Genomic DNA, 21,394 nt, shown 5'->3' with positions numbered 1-21,394 from the left:
TACAATTTCTCATTATAAAATCATCAATTTAATAATAAAAAATCCTTAAATTTCACCGAAAATAACTATTTTATAGGAATAAGATCTTTATCATTAACTAAAAATTGATATAAATATACAATCATTTATTATCCAAACACTCAAAAACTAATTAGAGAGATGTCTATGTCACGGCACACAATATCCAACCCAATTTGAAGAAAAGATTGGAATCAAGGTACATAGTTCATGAAGAAGAGAGAAGATGCAGTGACATGCACTATAGCAACGAAAAATCTTTTGCACAATTTGCATTTAAGATTTACGAAGTTGATGGAATGCAACTTTTACAGAGGATAATGAGCATAGCACCCCTGTGCTAAACCAAACATGCCTAGAGAAGAGTTGTTAAACCTGGCTTAGAATTTGACTCGGAAAAAGAATTCGAGTCATCAGGTTAATTAAATTTAACCATGTAGTTTAATATTATCAATTAAATTTAAATGTGCTTGAAAATTAAATTTAATTCAACATATAATTTGTTCCAAATAAACTCTTAAAAACAGATTTTCAATTTATCCAGTGATGCTACAACATCCCCTGCTACTTCATAGACAATTAGGATCTTCCTGGGATGATTCTCACTGTCTTGGATCTGGCTGGGTCTGAATCAACCAAAACATGGGCTTGTAAAAAATAAAAAGTCTAAAAGTTACACCACACGTATTAATAGAGCAATTAAAAGTGTTTTTATTACAACATTATGCACAAGCTTCTTCTTCTTCTTCTTTTTACTAACTGATATTAATATTCATTATATAAATATTATTTTTTTTATTTTTTCATTATGAGATTGAAAGTCTATTAATATATGCATTACATGTAAAGTTGTTTTTTTTCAATGTGAAATAATTTTTTTAAAATATTTTAACTTAAAAAGATAAAATAATATCTTTTCAAAGTAAAATTAAAAACTTTATATTAAAATCTCATGTATATCTTTTTTAAAAATATTACTTGGTGATATCTTTATATTAATATTACTTACTCTCAAAGTGAAAATTCCACAAAAACTCTGGCAAGTTTCCAAGATCGACTGCAGCAAAAGATCACCTACCAACAGCTGCTGCATCTGCTGCATTTGCACTTAGACAGCCTCCACATGTAACCTAGAAAATTTCTCAGTAGAAAGTTATATGATCTTCAAATGGCTCGGTGAAGCTTTTTACATGCCATAACTGCGCCTCAGAACTTCCGCAGAAATCAATGAGAATGAGCTGACATCCCTTAAGTTAAATCTCAGTTAACATGACTGAGATGCAAAACCAGCTGCTCCATAAGAAATATGCAGAGATCAACAAGGAAGACGGCTTCGTCTCTATATCAATCTAGATTGCATATTCTCTTGTATAGAAAGAAAAGCCATTAGCAGCACCCACGCACAAAACTCACAATAAAGCTGGGCAACCCAACTTCCTGAAGAACAATGGAAGCAACAAATCATCCATTACAACATGGAAGAAAGGATCTTCACTGCCGTTCTCCATCGAGTCATCACTAAAATATTATTAGGATACTGACATGCAAACCCGACAAAATAAAAAATAAAGAATAGGATAAAATGAGAAATTAGACACACAAGAATTTACATGGTTCATCCAATTAGCTACGTCCACGAGTAAGTATAGAAAGATTTTATTAAGTAATGTGAGAATTACAATCTCTCTCTACTAATAAGAGAACAACTAAAATCTCTTTATTACTAGGAGAAAACATCTCACTTACTATCTCACAAATATCCATCAAGAATGTGAGCTTACCACATTAGTCACTGAAACAATGGAAGCAACAAATCATCCATTACAACATAGAAGAAAGGATCTTCACTGCCTTTCTCCATATCGAGTCATCACCAAAATATAGATTGGTATTGTTCAGCAAGGCAAAGTTAACAGATTGGCAATCCCTATCTCACCCTCGCAATGGAGACAGCTTTATTTGGTGAATTTCAGTATCTGGGATGAGCAAAATCCATTATCTTCTATTAAGCAACCTTGACATTAACTCTTCACCACTCAGTTTGACTTTAGAAAGACCCTGCAAATGAATGGAAAAACATAATCTTTATATGATTGACACACCTCTTAATGCGTTCCCTTAGCAAGGGAAAAGAAGAAGAAGAAAAACCAACACCACTAAGTAACAATACCAAGTCTTTAGTCATTGATCACTTTGGGTAGCTATAACATATGAAAAGATTTTTTTATTGGAGTATGTATAATAACAAAAAAAAACATATTTATACAATTAAAAAAAATTCATATTAATTTGACTTTTCCGAATAGCATTTCTCTTTGAAGATGCTCTTAGAAGCAAAAATTAAAGCATTAGTAGTAGAGTTATTTTTTCTTTTTTCTTTTTAAATGTACGGTAAAATAACTATAATACTTTTGAATTACAATTATCTTTGCTTTAGGTCAAGGGGTTTTTTTTGTCTTTTCACTTATTTTTTTTATATAATTATTAAATTTGATCATATGCAGTTTAGTATTCAGACATATATAAAACATTAATTAATTTTAAAAAAATTGATTATGATTGACACTCACGCGGAGATGTATGATTGCTCTCACGCTCTTAGGACAACACATATAAAGTCACCAAATGGCCAAAGTTGAGCTTTCACAATGGTGTTTTAATACTTACGATGTCACCTCTATTTATGAGCGACGTGTGTAACAAAAAAATGTTGTGTTTTGCGCTAATTATCATTTTCTTTTCTTTTCTTCTTTTTACTCCTCTTCTTGATTTGTTATGATTGTTGTTTTGTGCTGATGGTCAATTTCAGAGCCTTCCTTACCCATTTTCAAAGTTGTCCATTTATTTTTTTCTTTTTTTAAATTTGGTCTCTATTCTTTTTATTACTATTTATTTTATTTTAAATAATCTATAAATTATTTTTTTTTCAATTTAACCCTTATTTGATTTTTTTACCTTTCAAATTTGGTCCCCCTTTTTATTATTAATTTTTTTTATTAACTCTCTTAGTTAAATTATCTTTTCAATTGACATCCCTTGATGTTTTAGTTCATTTTATTTTATATGAGATTTAGTCTATATTCTTTTAATTGATATTTATTTTGTTTTTAATCATTTTTTATTGAAATGTTTTTTTTTTATTTCATTAATCAATATTTTATTGATTGGGATTTTGTTAATCTTTTGAGTCGTGGGTTTAAAGATTGGATCAGGTTAGCTTAAATATTTTTTTCATGTCCATTTTTACAATTAATTCTTTTTGATTCCATTCTTTTTGTGGTGCTATTTTGATCTTATATATCAAGTAACGAGTTTTGTATTTTAACTTAACTTGACCCGATCCAATATTTTTTTTATTATATTATCAAATCAATTAAGATTTCACCAAACTCTTATATTTCTCTTACTTCTTTCAAAACACTACCACCACCTAAATATTTTCTTTCACATTGAATTTTTTTGTTTGAGGTATGTCACGAGCCATCAATCCAGCCGATCAATATAGTTTAACCAAACCAATTACTTACTCCTCTAGGTTTGACAAAACATACATTTAATCCCTATATTTTGAAATTTTTTTATAATCAATTTCATATTATTTTTCAAATGAGTAAATACAATAAGCCTGATTTATTGTAAAATTACAGCCACCATCCAAAATTTTAAAAAATTACATAACCACCCTCTTATATCCAAAACACCCTTATTTTTTATTTTAAAAATTGAATCACTAAATTAAAAATATCAAAATTAAAGAAGAATAATCATATTTATTTTTGGCAGATGAAAAATATTAATTTCATTTTGAGTTCTTTGAATGTCTTTCTATATTTAATTTTCTTATCTATCCTTTTTAAATAGTAATCAAGGATTTTTTTATTCAAGGAGGTTTGTAGTTTTCTCTTAAATATAAAAGGGTTTGTTAACAAATACTCAAACTTTTAAATGCTGACTGTAATTTTCTAATACAACAGAAAGATTATTGTAATTTATAATTTCTAATTTATTTCATGTATAGCTCTTAGAAAAGTATAATAAAGAAAAAAGTAAGAAGGTAAGATGGAGATATTTGATGAGGAAAGAAACCATTGTTGAAAAAATAGAACTATTTAATAATTTCTGAGATTATAATGACTAATTAATTAATTATAATAAACAATAGGGATTAAGTTAAAATTAACTCAGCTTCAGCTTTCAGTCTCATAATGGGAGAAAAAAATGCCATTAGGATGCTACGGTGTCGTATCATGCACCGGCTATATATATATATATCGCTAAAAATTAACAGAGACTAGGGTTTTAGCAGGGTTTTTTTTTTATCAATCTTAAAAATGTCGATGGCGGATTCCTTGTCGGCGTCGGGGCGGAGCTCGGAGAAGCTGAGCCTTCAATCTCTCCAATCCAAAATGAAAATTGACCCAGAAGGTTACGAAACGGAGCTCGGCTTGGTTTACAACCAATTTAAGTCGGCTTTGGATCTTTTTCAACAGCAAGCAGCTCTCAGTTTCGCCTCCTCCTCCGGTGTCTGCGCTGACCCCACTATTTACAAGGACCTCAGTGACCGCGCCACTTTTTTGTCTCATGTTACACCTTTTTACCCGAAGCAGCTTGCTGAGTTCCCAGCTCAACTCGCTGAGTTTCTCAAATCGTCTGCTCGGACTCTGCCTTCGGGACTTCGGTGTCATGTTACTCAAGCGCTTATTCTACTGATTAATCGAGATGTATGATTTTTTTTTTCTTTTTTGAATTGCCCATTAATTTGTGATAATTATTTTCTAGTTTTGTGGATTTGATTTGGTATAATTTGTCGTTAGATGGTTGATATTAGTGAAACTCTAGCATTGTTCATGGAGCTTCAAACACTGGGAGATAGGACATTGAGGAATTTGGCTTTTACTCATGTTATTCATAGCATTAGGAGGATGAATAAGAAGCATAAAAATGAGGCCAAGAATCGGGCCCTTCAAAATATCCTCTTTTCCTTGCTACAGGTTTGTAATCTTTTGCTTGCTAATATTATCATCTATCTTTGTGCATTTGTTGGTTTGCATTATCGTATTATTTTTTAATGTTCACTTAGCAAGATGATGAAGCACGAGCGAAGAGAGCACTCATCACACTATGTGAGCTTCATCGAAGGAAGGTGTGGTTCGATGATAGAACTGCAAATTCAATTTGTATGGCATGTTTTCATTCATCATCAAGGTTAGCTTTCCGTCTTTTATTTTTTTGAGGTGGTTGCTGTGGAACTTCTGCTTTCCAATTTTTGAAATTTGATTGCCTTTGTCAGAATCATGATTGCTGCTCTGTCTTTTCTACTCGATTATGAGAAGATTGAAGATAATGACAATGATGATAGTGATGCTTCAAGTGGTGAAGACGATCCAAATCCTCGAACAGCTCAAGTTGTCATTAGTAAAGAGTCTATTTATAAGGTCAGATGCACCTTATATATATATATTTTTTTTTTTGAATTCTAGAGGCAGCCATTCTACAGTAACTAACAACAGCCACTATCATAAGAGTCCACATGGTTAGTAACTTATTGCCAACTGGTTAAACAGTTAGTTTGTCTAGCAGAAAAAACTGAGCCGCTAAGATGAACTTGAATCCCCAAGTTAACCCCTGACTTTGGTCATCCTACTCAATCTCACTATCTACCAAGAAAGAATAGCAAAATCATCTATCCAGTAGCCAAACATCACATGAAACCAACACCAAATCAGCCTTAACTTGTTTACAATCTTGGAATTCCAGTGTATCTAGATGTCTTCAGGTTCCAATCTACATAATCAATTTAAACGGGTATGTTACACAACCTCACCCCTTCTTGGCAGAACTGACGTTGATACATCGAAGGAGGTGCCATATAATTCATCAATGACAGTCGAACAAATATGGTTAATTTACAGTATTTTGTTACTGATTTGTCAAAACCTCAGGCACACAATAAAGGTACTGTAGCTAGCAAGAAGAAAAAGAAAGCAAAACTGCAGCGTGCCATACGTAGCATGAAAAGGCAGCAAAGATTGTCATCAGAAAACAACAATTCAAATTATTATTCACCATTCAACCATCTTAAAGACGCTCAGGTTTTCCTCTTTTCCTATAATTTACTTAGTGTAGTTCTACAGATTCTGAGCATTTGTATGTGGGATAAAGAGATTTTAGGATTTCATTTTGCTTGCAGGGGTTTGCTGAGAGGCTATTTTCTCGCCTTCAGACTTGCAATGAACGTTTTGAGGTGATTATGAAATCTTGGCTTTGGCAAAGTTTGTGGTGTGTCTGTTAGCATGCACACTTGCATCTTTTCTGTATTGTATGTTGGTATCACATAAATATACATGTGTGTCTGTGTATACCTTATTTTGAGTTCTGAAAAATAACTGGAAGTGGGTTCATGGACAATGAGTAAAAAGAATGGAGAATATGTTGGAACACTAGGGGTTATATTGAGATTCTTGTTCCCAAAAAGCTGCACTGGCTTTTATATTTTTCAGTTAGATTTGTACATTTTTTATTGACGTCAAGCTCTGTTTAAACTTCAGGTCAAGATGATGATGTTGAAAGTAATTGCTCGAACTGTGGGGCTCCACCGCTTGATTTTATTAAACTTTTATCCTTTTCTTCAGAAATATGTTCAGGTGTGCTATTAGAATGAATGAAAGTTATGCTGTTGGCCATGGAAATATGTAGACGGCCTTTCTTATTACCCACTTTTCTTTGATCCTAAGGTGGTATTGTTCTGTGCAGCCACATCAGCGTGACATCACAAATTTACTTGCAGCAGCTGTCCAGGCCTGTCATGATCTGGTAACTTGTCCATTTTGATTGATTGAATTCAATGCTGTGATCATAGGATTTCTTTCCTGTAAATTTATTCTCTTCAACTTCCATCCTCTTCAACTTACTTCTATATGATTCTTAGATTCTTTTCCTTGCTAACTCACTGTTTTTTCTGTACCAGGTGCCTCCTGATGCAGTTGAGCCATTATTCAAACAAATAGTAAATCAATTTGTACATGATCACTCGCGTCCTGAGGTATGATCACCAGCTGCTTTGCTATGACTGTATTCTAAAATTGTAAACTGTTTTTTCCTGCTGACTTTATTTGCTTGTTCCAGGCCATTGCTGTTGGACTGAATGTGATCAGGGAAATATGCTTGCGTATACCTTTGGTAACTATTACTCAGTTTCCATTTTCTTTTTGACTACTTATTTCTGTTTCTTAAAATATCGATGAGCTACGAAAAAATATTTTTGTATGCTATTAATGTGCTTCCTCTATTAGAATTGTTTTTCATGGAAATATTTATCTCCTTTGTGATGTGGCATCTCTTTGCATGCATCAGTTCAAATACAAATATTCTCACATGTGAAGTTTACTTTTATTGACAAAGGTAATATTTTGCTTCTGTTTTCTAGTTGATGAATGAAGATTTGCTGCAAGACCTTGTATTATACAAGAAATCTCATGAGAAGGCAGTTTCATTAGCTGCTCGTTCACTCATTACTTTATTCAGAGAGGTACTAGAACTGTGGGCCTCCTTATGCTTCCTCTGTTCATGAGTGCCGGTTTTTGCAAGACATGCTTACAGGCACAACTAATACAGTGAGACTAATTGCTTCCTTTACTTCAGGTTTGTCCTTCTCTGCTGATTAAGAAAGATCGAGGTCGTCCCATTGACCCAAAAGCTAGGCCGAAGGCCTATGGAGAAGTCAATACTGTCAGCAGTGTTCCTGGTGTTGAGTTGTTAGAAGAACTTGATGATGATGATGATGAAGACAAGGAGGACAGCGATGATGTTGATGATTTGGCATCCCGTGGCACTGGTGATGATTCTGAAAATGAGGAGATGGTTTCTGCCAGTGATGAAGGAGACCAGATTTACAGTGATGATGCTGAAAGTGAGGATGGTGACGTGCAAGATGGCTCAGTTGATGAAGATGGTGATGATGCTGTAGACAATGACAGTGGTGGCGAGGAGGAGGATGAGGAGGAGGATCAGGAGGAGAATGATGAAGACAGTTATGTAGTGGATGATGAGCTTGAAAAAGCTAATGTTGCTCATGAGAGTAATGCGATGGCTATCATAAATAAAGTTAACAAATCTACTGCTAGAAAGAGGAAGTTCTCTGATTTTGATGGGCAACTTCTAGCAGCTGATACAAGTTTGCGGGCTTTAAAGAAAATGACAGAAGAGAAGTTGAAGAAACCACCATCAGACTCTACAGATGGTATTCTTTCTAATGAAGACTTCCAAAGAATCAAGGAACTTAAGGTATGTTAATAGGTTAACATTGATGTCAGTATTGATATATGCTAACCATGAAGTGTTTATTTGACATGTTTTTCATGTGCTAGGCCAAGAAGGATGCCAAGGTTGCTTTAACTCGGCAAGGATTTAAGGTTCCAAGTTCTGATGATCTGAGTGCTAAGCGGGTGGATCCTGCTAAGCTTGAAGTAAGTCTTCTATTATTTATTACTGATGAATAGTTTGGCTCGCAGTTGTGCCTAGATATGTGAAATAACTTAAATGTCTGTTTCAGGTCTCTTCTTAAAAGTTCTCTTCCTAGTTAAATGTTGCTTCTTAAGCAAGCTTCCGCTCGCTCGCGCACACACACATATATATATTGATAAGCTCTAAGAGATATATAATTTGCTTTGTGGTTCCGTTTCATAGGCTCATGTACGGGCGAAGCTAAACAAGGAAGAAAGATTAGCGCTGGTGAGAGCAGGGAGAGAGGATAGAGAGAGCTACAAATCTAGAATCGCTGTAAAACAGAAAAAGGTGCTCATTCAATTCTTCTTATTCCCAGTAATAGTTGATTCTGGCACAAACTTTAAAATAGATCTTTAAATCATTCGGCGCATGTTTGGATTTGTTCGAAGCATTAATGTGTTTATGTGATTTGCTTGATTGTTTGACTAACTTCTTTCATGGTTTGTGCTGACAGACTGGCGGGGAGAGCAACAGGCAGAAGGAACACAAAAAGCAGATGCCTCTTGCTGCAAAAAGGGCCAAGGTAGCAAGATCTCGACAAGAGAAAAAGAAAAAGAAAAACCTTTCCGGCAAGCAGTTCCGGGGGAAGAAAGCATGGAAATGATCAGAACCGTGTATTATCATGCCATGAAGCATTTTTTATATATATAAAACACCAGACTCTCTTGGAGGATGATATAGTTTTGGTTTGTTGGTGACCTCTTATATGCCAACTGTCTAATTACAATACCAGCAAAACAAACCATTGAGTTGAGAAGGATTTGGCTAATTATTACCAGGCAAAAGCGCCCCAAGTCATGAAGATTATGGCACCGTATACTTGTCTAGGTGATGCAGTTTTAAAAACGTTGATCGTGGCATAAAACCTAGGTGTCAAAATAGGTGATTCAATACTTTAGTGATTGATTATTGATTGTTGTTTCAAGACAAGAGATGGATCATGTTGATAAAATAAAATATAAAAATATTTGTTTTATTTTTGAAATATATTGTGAAGAGTTTTTTTTTATAAGAACGCTAAGCATATATACACTCCATGGCATGATTGTGTGAAAGCATCAGAAGGTAAATTGTGCATCAGCCATAAACAAGTTATTTTGGAACCAACTAAGAAAATAATAACATGAAAAAAACTCTAAAGGGATGAAGCCTCTAGTTTCTCGAAGAACTCAGGTGCTGGCAATATCCAGCACTGGTTGCTGAAAACATGCCTCGTTCATGAAATAAACCTTCTTCATGCTGAAGTATTAAAAACCTGACAGCACCCGTATGGATCTACCTGTCTCAAAGCGAAAATACAAATACTGTTATTAAGCAGTCTCTGTCAGGTCACAGACATCTAAAGGCAGGGCAGTTTGAACGTAGTCATGTCTTGTTATTTTCGCCTGACAATTGTATGAGGTTCAGGAGCACACATGCTTACAGGTTGCATATCTCTATCTTAATCTCCAACGTTTTTGGGCTTCTACAGAATATGTTCTGCAAGATTTCCTACAGAATATCTTGCTATTAATCTCCAACTTGAGGTTTTTGAAGTCAGCTTCTTGGTTACATCTAACAAGAGCACCAACTCACCTCCGGACACGGCACTGTGTCATCTCTAAGTTCGATCAGTCAGGGACCGAGTTCGAATGTTCGGTCATGGAGAATTTGAGACCGTGTGTAGAAATCTGGGGTTTGAAGAGTCGACTGAGTTCGGAACGAAATGAGTTGGAATCGGGTTGGCTCAAACAGAAGAATGTTCAAAAGGGTGTCTTAAAAGCAATTTGAAAAGAGAAATCTGCAATCGTGCGTAAGCAAGAAGAAGACCACCAAAAGAAATTCTCTAGTCTAAATAGAGATCTATTCTTGGTAAATTTGTTAGTGTAACGTTGGATAGGCAAATGAGGAAATAAAATGTTTACATGATCCTTTTTTTTAAAAAAAAAAAATGAGTCCTTTTTTGCAAGGATTGAAATTGATTTGAAAATTGTCCCACACCACAAAGCAAGTTGGATCCCCAATCTAAGGCTCATGGATGATGCTATGAATAGTCACTGACCTTGAAATAAAAATTTTCTTTGAACTTCATGGGAGGGAAGGATATTAGACATTAATAAAAAAATGAACAAAGGATGATAGCTATGAAGAAGAGTGCGTACCTTGAATAATTACTGCACTGCAGGTCCTTAGATTTACTGATTTCCTAGGATATACCAAAAACTTTGAATGCTAAGATTACAAAAGCTACACCTAAAGATTGCAACTCTCGTTTCCAGTTCCCAGTTGAGTAGAGGGAAAGTAAGAAAAAAATGAAATGCAGAAAAAGAATGGGAAGCAGAACATATTAGCAAAAACATGTGAAACCGCTTACTCTTCCACTAAACCTGAAGACGAATCAGCACTCTGACCAAATATATCAGGAATTTCATCCCAGTTCTTCCTCTCTCTTGTTTCCCAGTATCCACCTTTATAACAGTAACAACCATCCTCATCCTTCCAAAACCATCTTGGTTGCCACCCCCTTTCCTGCAATTTACTTGCCTGTCCCAGAGAAGACATAAATTATCAAGCTTCTCTTTTACTTGAGAAAAATAAAAGGACTTCGGCACCATTTGTTTGAGTTTGGAACTGCATTTTAAATACGTTTGACTTGAAAAAAATATTAAATTGATGTTTTATTTAATGTTTTTCAATGGTTTTAATATGTTGATGTTAAAAAAAAAAAAAAATATATATAAAAAAATCATTTTGATATATTTTCAAACAAAAAATACTTTTAAAAAACACCATTCACCACAATACCAAGCACATACTTCATACAAGGCCATAAACTGAAAGACTTTTAATGAAACCCCGATATCATCTAACTAATTAGCGTAGAAGATGAATTTATGATTATAGAAAGCAAAACCTATCAAAGGGGTTCCATCACAAGATCTAGAGATAATGAGAGAGCCAAAAATCTCTAGACAAATGAAAGTGAATTAAAAGGAAATCGACATTCTCCAACTGCACACCTCTATATTTTGTTTGTTCAGCTAATGACATCACCTAATTAAAGATATATAAACAGGTTTTTACCTGTCTTTGCAGCTGCTCAAGTCTGAACTTCTCTGAATTAGCCAACTCATATTCCCCATTTTCTAGATGTCTCTGATCTGGTCTCAATCTCGAGTCTGTAGGAGGCAATTTTCCAACAAGCCAGGAGTCAGTTCATTCAAAGATGTTGCAAAAGGTGTGAGATTATATCTCGTCTTGGGAACAGATTGGTCCCTTTCCCAGAGCAAGACAGCCTCCGTCATCGGATCATAACCCTTTGGCTTTGCAGTGGGATCCCCAAGCACATAATACATTGCTTCATCCCACTTCCCGACCAGCATTGCTACCTTCCCTCCTGTTCTATTATCTTGTACAAACCCATGGACCTACATTAGAAAACGGATCTTAATTCTGTTAAAGAAAAAAAAACACCTGCCTAATCAGTCTATTATCAGCAAGTAGTTGGTTCCAGCACCACATCAAACAAGTGCACACATCTGTGTCTTGTTCATCTATTAAGTTGGGGCCTGTCGAGTTGCCAAGTATGTGTGAGCTAGGGATTTGGTCAGCATGGTTTGTAAGTGCAGGACAGATGTAGAGAAACAAAGTGCAGCAAAGTACCAGAACGGATAATTTTCTAATAGAAATCAAACTGTAAGAATGGAAACATGTATAATCAGTGTAAACACCAATTTGTTAGTGATATTCTCTAATTCACACGCAAATTGTTCTTTAATGGATGGAAGGAGAAAGAGTAGTGGCATTTAATTTCTTTCTACTCAGGAGCACTAGTTGATGGACCATCAACCAATTTATAATGATTGTCACAAAAATGAGGCGTTAAACAGATTATTAACAGGATACTAGGGCAAGGAAAAGGTGTCAAAAAACAAAATGTGCACTAAGCCCTACATGAAGGGCCTTAAACTAGGCAGGTCTTAGCCACACAAGGCATACACAGTGCCTGATCAAGCAGCTCAAACTAGTGCCATTGATTTCTTTTATAATTATCTGGCTTAATTCAATTAAAGTTATATTATGGTCCCCACAGTTATCTCTGAAGTTGAAAATGATTGGGCTGGAACTTCGAAAGACCTGAGGGAAAAGTACAAGAAAGAGAAGAAATAAGAGCATTGACAGACACAAAACTAAGGAAGCCAAAGAGAACCATTTATCTCATATGATAAGATGATTATATCCTCTAGAAATGTTCTAGTATGAATTTTATACTTATGTATTTAGGCAGATTCGTTGTTTGAGCTATATTCCTACTACCAATAATGGATGTGTCTTATAAACAACCGAGAATGGAACCAAATGTTATATTTTTCATTTTATGTGTTTGATAATTGCTTTGCATGTTAGTAGATATACAAGTTTAAAAAATCTTGAATAGCTTACTTAGAACTTCAAACCACAGCTATAAGTTTTTAAAAAATTTAATAGCTTACTTAGAATCTCGAACCACAACTTTTCAGCAGCAACACGACATTCTACTACTTCAACCAATAGGCTAAACAAATTATATTCAACTTTTAAACATTTCTCGTATTACATCTTTAAAACCACTTTACATAGGGTGAACCTTAGTTCACTCAATTACAAGGTTGCACTTGACCCTGGGCCTAGGCTTAGAGCCATAAGAGCTTTAAGAGTGCCTGGCAGCTTTGACAAAATTAGCATTTATATTAATGAAGGGTGATGTTAATCGTCACTTTTTTTGTTGCAATCTTATTTAATGTGTTGCTTAAACAAGATTATACTGGTCATTACGACAAAAGGTGAAGTGGAAATAACACCACCCTTCATATGTTAATGGTGAACTCTATTATGTTATAATATTAATACATATCTATATTGAGAGAGAATATTTGCAAATGTTTTGGACTTTGGCCTAGTGTTCTCTCATACTCTCTGTGTATATATTTAAGCAAGGAGAATATGATAGTTGTTCTAACAGATCCAGCTCTAGGCTAGCCCAAAAGGAGCAAGTTATAACGATTGCTATCATATTTTCTCAAGTTGTTTATAATATAGGGAGATTATCAGGTACTCTCAGTGTCGTCCTCCCTCCCTTGCATAAAAGTAGGACTCACAAGCAGTTATCATGGTGTGTCTCATTTTTATATGAATGAAGAAGCAATGCGCTAATAGTTATAACAATTCTAGCTCTAAGCTAGCCCAAAAGAGAGCACGTTGTTATAGTTACCATATCATCTCAAATTGTTTATAATAGAGAGATTGTAAGGTGCTCCTGGTGCAATGCTCCCTCGCTTGCATAAAAGTGCAACCCCCAAGTAGTTATCATGGTGGATATCACTTTTATATGATTAAAGAAGCAACACGCCAGTGGTTGTAAAAATTCCAGCTCTAGTCCACATCTCATGGGCGATTTAGAGAACCTTAACACACCGTTGGAGAGCTAAAGCAAGCTTCTAAGCTGCCTCAAAGTACTTATTATTTGAGTTCCTCAAGAAGTCAGCATTATTATTTTCCAACTTATTTTATCTTTATCTTTTTTGGCTATACTTTCAGCTACTTAGCACATTTCATAAAGCATTCTGTCTGTTTAACAATAGCTAGCAATCTATTGATTAATAATCTTCCAAATATGTTGATGGAAAGGTTGTTGATTTCTTTAACAAACAACAAAGGAAAATGATGAAATCACGTTGATAAGAGAAATTCAGACAGTGTAGCTTCTTGCTGCTAGCTATGGTCTACAAATTAGGTGAAAAGCCAAGGAGGTCAAACATCTTTTAGTGCAAGGTGACTTTTTATTTCCATATATTAATGAGTTATGTTTTGGAACAAAAACTAAAGAGGGAAACTGCCCCCCTGGTTGTAAGCATGGGTTTGTCACAAGTTGTATGAAAAATAGATTAATCACCTGATGGGGATTTCGGTCTATGATGGACTGCTCCTTGAACTTGAGCTTGCAAGAATATTTTCCACTGCCCTTGATACGTATGGTTCCGTAGTGATCACAATAAATTTTACCAAGTATAATGTTGTGTATGGAAGTGGTGACCTTGCTCCACTGAAACGTCTCTCCATCCTCAAACTGCAGGGTGAGGACACCAACAGGATCGAGCTGAATAGACCGCCCCCAAAACTTCCCCTTGAGATTGGAATCAGCCCAGAATTTCCAGCCTCTTCCCTCACAGTGACAAGCAACTACCATAGGTGGTGACTTACCTGAAAAAAAGGCTAGTCAAGCATCATATCAAGAATAAAGAGAAAAGCCAGATTAACTTTTATCTCAATGATATTCAACATATATAGTAACTGCACATCTGGTTCAAGAATTTGTTGCAATCAGTTTAAAACATGGGGGGGGGGGGGGGGCATTACTTTTTCTGAGAAAAAACGAAGTCCTTTATCTGGATAGTCAGCCTCGTAGGTTTCCCCAAGGAGAGGGTTGAAGGGTTTGCACTGACGACCTTCTGTTGAGGCATACCCAGATACAGCAAAAGCTGCAACGTTTAGAATTCTCATCAAATCGTTCCCCTGAAACATGCAAAATCCCATTATTTATGAATAAATAAACAAAAAATGCTAACTCAATGCATCCTGATACAACATAAGTACCACCATAAACAGTTCCCACAGGAACCAAAGAATGGAGCTAATTAACAACAATGAAAAAGACTTTTCAATAAAATTCTGCTGCCAATTAATATTAATTTTCTACAAATATGATCAAGGTCTGAATATCTCATTCTCCACAACAAAAGCTAAAGGCCTTAAGAGGCTTATTTCAAACCAGATAGTCCTCCAAAATCAAACAAACAGACAAGCAAGTGGACAGAAGGACAGAATGACCTTAGTCCAACAGGGATCACAATCACCAAGAAGCCTAAGTAACAGCTAAGTCACAAATTGAATCAGTGATAACATACAAAACAAAGGAAAGGAAACAAATTGATTCATTAATAAGAAAAAGTGGGGAAAAGGAAAAAAAGTCTGTTACAGTCTACTGATGCTTGATTAACCAACTACCTGTACTAAAATGTAACAAGCAGATCATGCTTTAAAACTGCTTTGTTACAAAAGAAAGCACAGCTGAGGACCTGACCTGCTTTCCCCATTCCAAAGCTTGATCAACCAAGTATGAGTACTCCAAATCCTCAAAGCACTTCTGCAGCGAAGAGAGTGGTTCGTTAAAATAAACAGGAAGACAAACTCCAGATAAGTCCTTCCCGATATTTTCCTTGATAATTGACCACAGACCAACATGTTTCTCTTTCTCCTTTGGTTCTGGCAGAATATCTCTTCTTTTAACATACGGATATTGAACTGTCCTGATCTCCTTCTCAAACCCACGCAAATGATCAGATAAAAAGGGGTCTTCATCATATATATCTGTATTTCCAGTAGCTGCCCTACTCCGATAGGAAGAGCTTCTTAAAGCATCAGTGGACAAAAAATCATTTGTATCAAAGAATAAACCATCATTTTCATCTGATTCAACATCTGCTCCATCTTGACTTTCATTGTCAGCATCGGAATCGCTAGCAATAGCCTCTGACATTACAGAATAGAAATCTGTGACATGGAAGGAACATGAATATCAGTTAACTTTCAGCACTCGAGAAAACAATAATTCTTACCAGAAAACTTAGCAAAGTAGCAAAGTTTTCCTGTGGTTGAAATAGACTTTGTCAAAGACTACAGCGAGGAAGGAGCCATGTACCATTAAGTACAAAACTCCACCAAAAGGGATCAAATGTAATGCTTGAGTGCTATAGCCAAAATTGGTGGAGAACTTACAAGTATGCTTGTCTATTTTGTTTCAATATGCCAAATTGAGACAAAAAATCAAGTTACAAAAGCACAGAAAATTGATTAAGATTCTTCTGCATGTAGAATTCCAAAATGATCTACAAGGTCAACTTGTTCCATAAGAATAACAATTAACGACTCTGTCCTTACATTTCCTTAACAACCAAATGATTGAAGTATTTTCACACATAAGGTTATTATGTAAACCGCTCAAACCATAAGGGCTGGTAGGTAAAAAAGCATCAAAGCAACTATCAAAATATGGAAATAACAAAGATCTAAAAGCAAAACTAACCACTAAATGTTCTATTTGCTTGTCCACAATATGAATCACGTTCCTTCATTTCATCTACTACAGTAGCTTCCAGCTCTATTTTCTCTGTCTGCAAAACAATTTTAGTTGTGAATTATTCCTCAATAAAGTTCTAAATCTTTTGATCCAGTATTATATGCAGGAGAGAATGCGCATATGAATGGAACACAAGTTCATAAAATGATCATTGTCAAAGAAACATAACAATCAACATTTTATAGTTCAATGCACAGCTTGCAGCAATACATTTCATTCACATAAAACATAAAAATGAAAAACTTTTTTCTATTCCATGTCTTCAATATACTGGAGTTTTTTTTTTTTTTTCCTGAAAGCATCTTTGAAATTTAAAGCATTTGGTGACAATACCATCCTTATTTATTTGAGATTCCAAATGATGAAATGGCTATATCATACTTTAGAGAAGAATGCTCCTCTTTGAAACCTAGGGTAGGTCAATCAGTTCTCCGTTAACATGGTCTTTTTGGCCTAAGAATAAGTGTCATTGTCATGGTAGATTTATTAATTTGATTAGTTTATTTTTTGCGTGTGATCTGTAGGCGAGGCAGGATTATAGTTTTTGCAAATTCCAGAAAAACAAGGGTATTTTGGTGGTTTTCCAATTTGTCAGAGCCTAACTTCGTGTTAAAATTTTTAGCATTTAGCGTATAATAAATTGTTTTCATCAGTTGCTTTCCTAATCAACTATGGAATGCTACTGGTCTAAATCCACGTTTAGTTCTAATCTCAATAATAAAGATGTGATGTCTTAAATTCGGCAGTGTTGCTGTCCCTCCTAAAACGAATCCCATGAGTATAAAACACTTGCACCATTTTATATGGCCACAAAGACTAGATCAGTTTTGTTGTTAATGTAAACAGTGGCTAGGATGAGTAACTACAAGACAGTGAAGCATCTATAAAATAAACAGTGCATCTTAGTGCTATAATTGACAGATTGCTCCACTGTGATAGTCACCCATATGTCTCTTCTAATGGGGTAAACATCTCAAATTCAATCTCAATCGAAACAGCAACACCTACTTACTGTGATTGTTGCATGGTAACCAACATAACATCAACAAAGACAAACAACATTCTTGAGCCAAATTCAAGATGAAAAATATAAAAAAGTCCAAAAATCAAATATGAGATGCCCAGCTTCATTCTCATAAAATCCTGGAACGTCAAAGTATGTTGTTCTCATGCTTGCAGATATTCGAATTTACTATTGCACCGAATAAAGACGATAAAGGAAAGAGTGAAAAGCACCTCTAATTGCCTCATTGTGTCTAACAACATGATGTGTTTATGTTGAAGAGCCTTCAACTTGTTTTGCAGCTCAGAGACTTCTGATAACATAATAGATTCACATTCTTTGATGACTGTCTCACCAACACCTTCCTGCACTAATCGTGATCTTAACTTCTCAGTTGAAATGAAGACATCTTCAGAAGGTGAAAAATCACTGCTAGTAAACTCTCTAGGGAAAAGATCTTTAGCAGACTGCAGGGCCTCAAGCCATGCAGCTCTATCTTTTCTCGATATGCAATGCAAGTGGAGAGTTTTTGTTCCAGTGAATATGGTTAGCCTCTTATCATCTGATTTGCTAGCACGAACTGAAGAAACCTGTTTACCAAATTAAGGTTATAAAGTCCAGCCAAGCTACCAAAAAATACAACTTATTGGAAATAAGGGTTATAACACATGATTTCCGCCCCTTGTATTGAATAATATTAGTGAGAAAACACAGTAAATCCAGGTATCATGAGAGCAAATCAGCCTTTTACATCATGCACTCGACACTTCAATTAAACCGATGCTCGGGGAATATTTAAAGAAAATCACAGTACAAATCAGACATAAATTACTGGATTTCGGGGGACTTGAATATTAGTATCAGTGATTCTAACCATCATCAGATCATAATTTATCACAGTTTCCCTCTAAATGAAATTCCTAATGATCCACACTCACATAAACTATTATTATTAATGCTTGACAAGAGACACTGATACCAAAATATTTAAAAAATAATAATCAGAAACAAACAACCAAAATATTTTTTTTAAAAAAAAAAACCTAACGATCCACACTCACATAAACAACAAAAAGCAAGGAAGAGAAAGCTAGATATAATAAAGAAACCACCTTCAAGTGAATTTCGCCAAATGGCCTGCACTGACTGAGCCGATTATTAGCGCCGCCCCCGCCACTAAGACTACGCCAATTTACTTTTCTCATGTACCTCAAAGAATCTTCTCCGATAACCCTAACTCCTTTGTCTCTACCTGCTGGACTCGTCAAAATCTTATCAGGTCCATGAATCTTGTAATACGACAGTACTCCGTCTTCAAGCATAAACCAGCGAGACCTCCATCCCTTGCCATAATTCACCCATTTGTACAGAATCCCCGCTACACTGACTCTCCCGTTCACACTATAAACCTTGGATTCGTCGATTTCTTGACTTCCAATTGATGAATATTTGTCGAAACCGCAAGAAACCTGAGCTGAAAAACTCAGTTTGGAATTGTGATTTACGGTGGTTCTAATTGAAGAATCAAGTTGAGAATGGATCGCTGATTTGGCCACTAAAGGGTTGGCCCGATCCCGATTGATGGATACCGGAGCAATGCAGCAGAGAGGATTCATATTTTTGCTGGAGATCCGGTTTGGTGTGGTGATCGGAACTCCAAGGGTTAGTGAAACGAAACGTTTCGTAAATGACATAAGATCCGTGGAGAGATTAAATTGAAGAGAATAAAAGAGGAGAGCGGAGAGATGCTGCAATAAATTTACGAGGAGGTAGGTAGTTCAGCTAAGCTACCTGTATGTAGGCTGTGATTACCATCTAATCATATAATAATAATAAAAGATGAGAGATGGAGGGAGGGAGAAGGTTTAGGAAGCACACGGTATTCCATTTAAGGCAGTGCTGCTGCTGCTGCAGTGGTCAGTAACGCAGAAGAGAGGACAGTGGTGTGGTCTCGAAGCGTAGGTTAAGCTAAAAAAGGAAAGAAATGAATGGCGCGCATGATAATTTTTAGTTTTTTTCGGTTTGTTTGGTTGGTTTAGAATTTAAATTAGAGGGGGGGGAGGGAGATGCGTGCTGTGGAGAGACAGCTAACGCGCGCATTTTAGGCAAACGGGGGAGTGACTGGGAGAGAGGGGTAGGGAAGTGTTTGTCCGTTGGATGAGAGCAAGAGGGCAACACTTCCATTTTATGGGCCTGGGTGAAAATGACTTGGTTAACCATTATTCTTGCTTTTATGACTTTTGATTGTGACCTTTGATTCAAGGGTATTTGAGTATTTTTGAAGTTGTTGAAAACGATGGCGGACTGTTTCCACAGTAGCAGTCACAGCAGCAGTTTTTTTTTTTTTTTCTTACAATTAGATTTGTTAGAATTCAAGGATGTGAATCTGGTCATGAGTTCAGCTATCGCAAATAGGTGGGATAATACATATCCTCATGAAATTGATTTCAATTTCTTATTTAAATTGAATCAATAATATATTATAATTTTTATATTTAAAATAAAATATTAAATCACGTGATTAAATTTAATTATGCTATTTAAAATACATATAAAAAATTAATTGAATAAATAATCTTTACTATTTTATGCTTAATTCAAAAAAATATTGTTACGAGAACTCTTATATTTATCTTGCCCTTAATTATTATATTATTTTTTTATTTATAAATCTACATCTTGTATTTAGATTTATATAGTTGTTTATTATGTTTTTTTATAGTAATTTTTTTATGATTGTTTTGAGCTATATAGAAGAGATTAATTAACAATGATTAACTTTTAAAAAAAAATCTTGGAACAGTGAGCCTTATTGTATGATCCATTTTCTTGTTGTGTGTACATAAAATACAAATTGTTCCCTTGAAAGAGAGCTAAATTAAGAATTATCATACAGTTTTCGTTGTTATTGGTATCATTAAAAGTTCCAAGTTCCAATTGTTATTTAAGAGACTAGATTAAATTATATTGCTGATGTTCTCAAGAATTTTTCTAAATCTGAAAGTTATAATAATTGATTTGTAATTTATTATTATTTAATATAAATAACATCGCTATTTAATAGAAAATATAAACAATCTATTAAGTTACTATATGATTAGTGTCCATGGAGACCACGACAAACACATTAGTGTTTTTTAATGATCTATCAAGAGAACATAGCAAAAGAAGAGGAGGGCATCTCGAATCATTTGAAAAAATAGGTGTTGATGGGTGTTTTTTTAATATTTTTCTCATTGTTAATTTTAAGATGAATTGATTTATAAATTAAAGGATCTCCTCTCCGAATTGATCTTGCCTTTTCTTTAATATTGTCGCAGATGTACACCGCGATGCATAGTTGAGTTTGTTGAAAAATTATGAGTGTTTTCACGATAATTGTGCTATTAAAAAAAATTATGGTGTAATCATAAAATTATAATTAAAATTTAAAAGTTATTATCCAATATAATTACTAGTAATTTATAGTTTGCAAGAATCTAATAAAAAATTATTTGTATAAAAAAAAATCCATTATCTTCAGTGCATTATATCTAAAATAAACTGTATTGTTATTTGTTTGTTAGATTGAATTTTTATTCGTTGATTTATTTTTAAAATTTAAGGTAAATTTTTTTTTTGTGAAAAAATATCTTACCTTAGCGAACTTAATCCTAACAATTTTAAAGTTTGAGTTTTAACATTCTATTTATTTTAAATTTTCTATTTTTAAT

General features: G+C 34.6%; 2 protein-coding genes across 2 annotated transcripts; one reads left to right on the top strand and one right to left on the bottom strand.

The window, feature by feature from the left end:
* The first annotated feature begins 4,305 nt into the window (after positions 1 to 4,305).
* LOC118053808 (uncharacterized) lies at positions 4,306 to 9,510 on the top strand. The gene is made up of 15 exons (XM_035065191.1): positions 4,306 to 4,739; positions 4,833 to 5,009; positions 5,099 to 5,223; positions 5,309 to 5,453; positions 5,961 to 6,110; positions 6,209 to 6,262; positions 6,567 to 6,662; positions 6,772 to 6,831; positions 6,986 to 7,060; positions 7,144 to 7,197; positions 7,445 to 7,546; positions 7,660 to 8,301; positions 8,385 to 8,483; positions 8,704 to 8,811; positions 8,978 to 9,510. Exons 1-15 carry the CDS (start codon positions 4,350 to 4,352, stop codon positions 9,125 to 9,127), a joined length of 2,427 nt encoding a protein of 808 aa, XP_034921082.1. The 5' UTR covers positions 4,306 to 4,349; the 3' UTR covers positions 9,128 to 9,510.
* A 1,131-nt stretch (positions 9,511 to 10,641) lies between these two features.
* On the bottom strand, positions 10,642 to 19,843 carry LOC118054164 (oxysterol-binding protein-related protein 1D-like). Its single transcript, XM_035065637.2, is given in 10 exon segments — positions 10,642 to 11,046; positions 11,587 to 11,702; positions 11,705 to 11,930; positions 14,435 to 14,730; positions 14,733 to 14,742; positions 14,899 to 15,054; positions 15,623 to 16,092; positions 16,625 to 16,712; positions 17,915 to 18,271; positions 18,794 to 19,843. Coding segments are annotated over 10 exon segments (2,475 nt in total). The 5' UTR covers positions 19,376 to 19,843; the 3' UTR covers positions 10,642 to 10,872.
* Between the last annotated feature and the right edge of the window lie 1,551 nt (positions 19,844 to 21,394).

The sequence above is a fragment of the Populus alba genome, chromosome 8 (genome assembly GCF_005239225.2).
Source record: "Populus alba chromosome 8, ASM523922v2, whole genome shotgun sequence".
In the NCBI taxonomy this organism is placed as follows: domain Eukaryota; kingdom Viridiplantae; phylum Streptophyta; class Magnoliopsida; order Malpighiales; family Salicaceae; genus Populus; species Populus alba.
This window is presented reverse-complemented; position numbering and strand designations above follow the sequence as displayed.

What these genes read in the sequence shown, in the direction of transcription:
- LOC118053808 (XM_035065191.1), top strand. Translation starts at nt 4,350, where the DNA reads ATGTCGATGGCGGATTCCTTGTCGGCGTCGGGGCGGAGCTCGGAGAAG. An exon ending in TCATTACTTTATTCAGAGAG is followed by an intron (nt 7,547 to 7,659) that starts GTACTAGAACTG and finishes CCTTTACTTCAG; the next exon opens with GTTTGTCCTTCTCTGCTGAT. An exon ending in TGGATCCTGCTAAGCTTGAA is followed by an intron (nt 8,484 to 8,703) that starts GTAAGTCTTCTA and finishes TCCGTTTCATAG; the next exon opens with GCTCATGTACGGGCGAAGCT.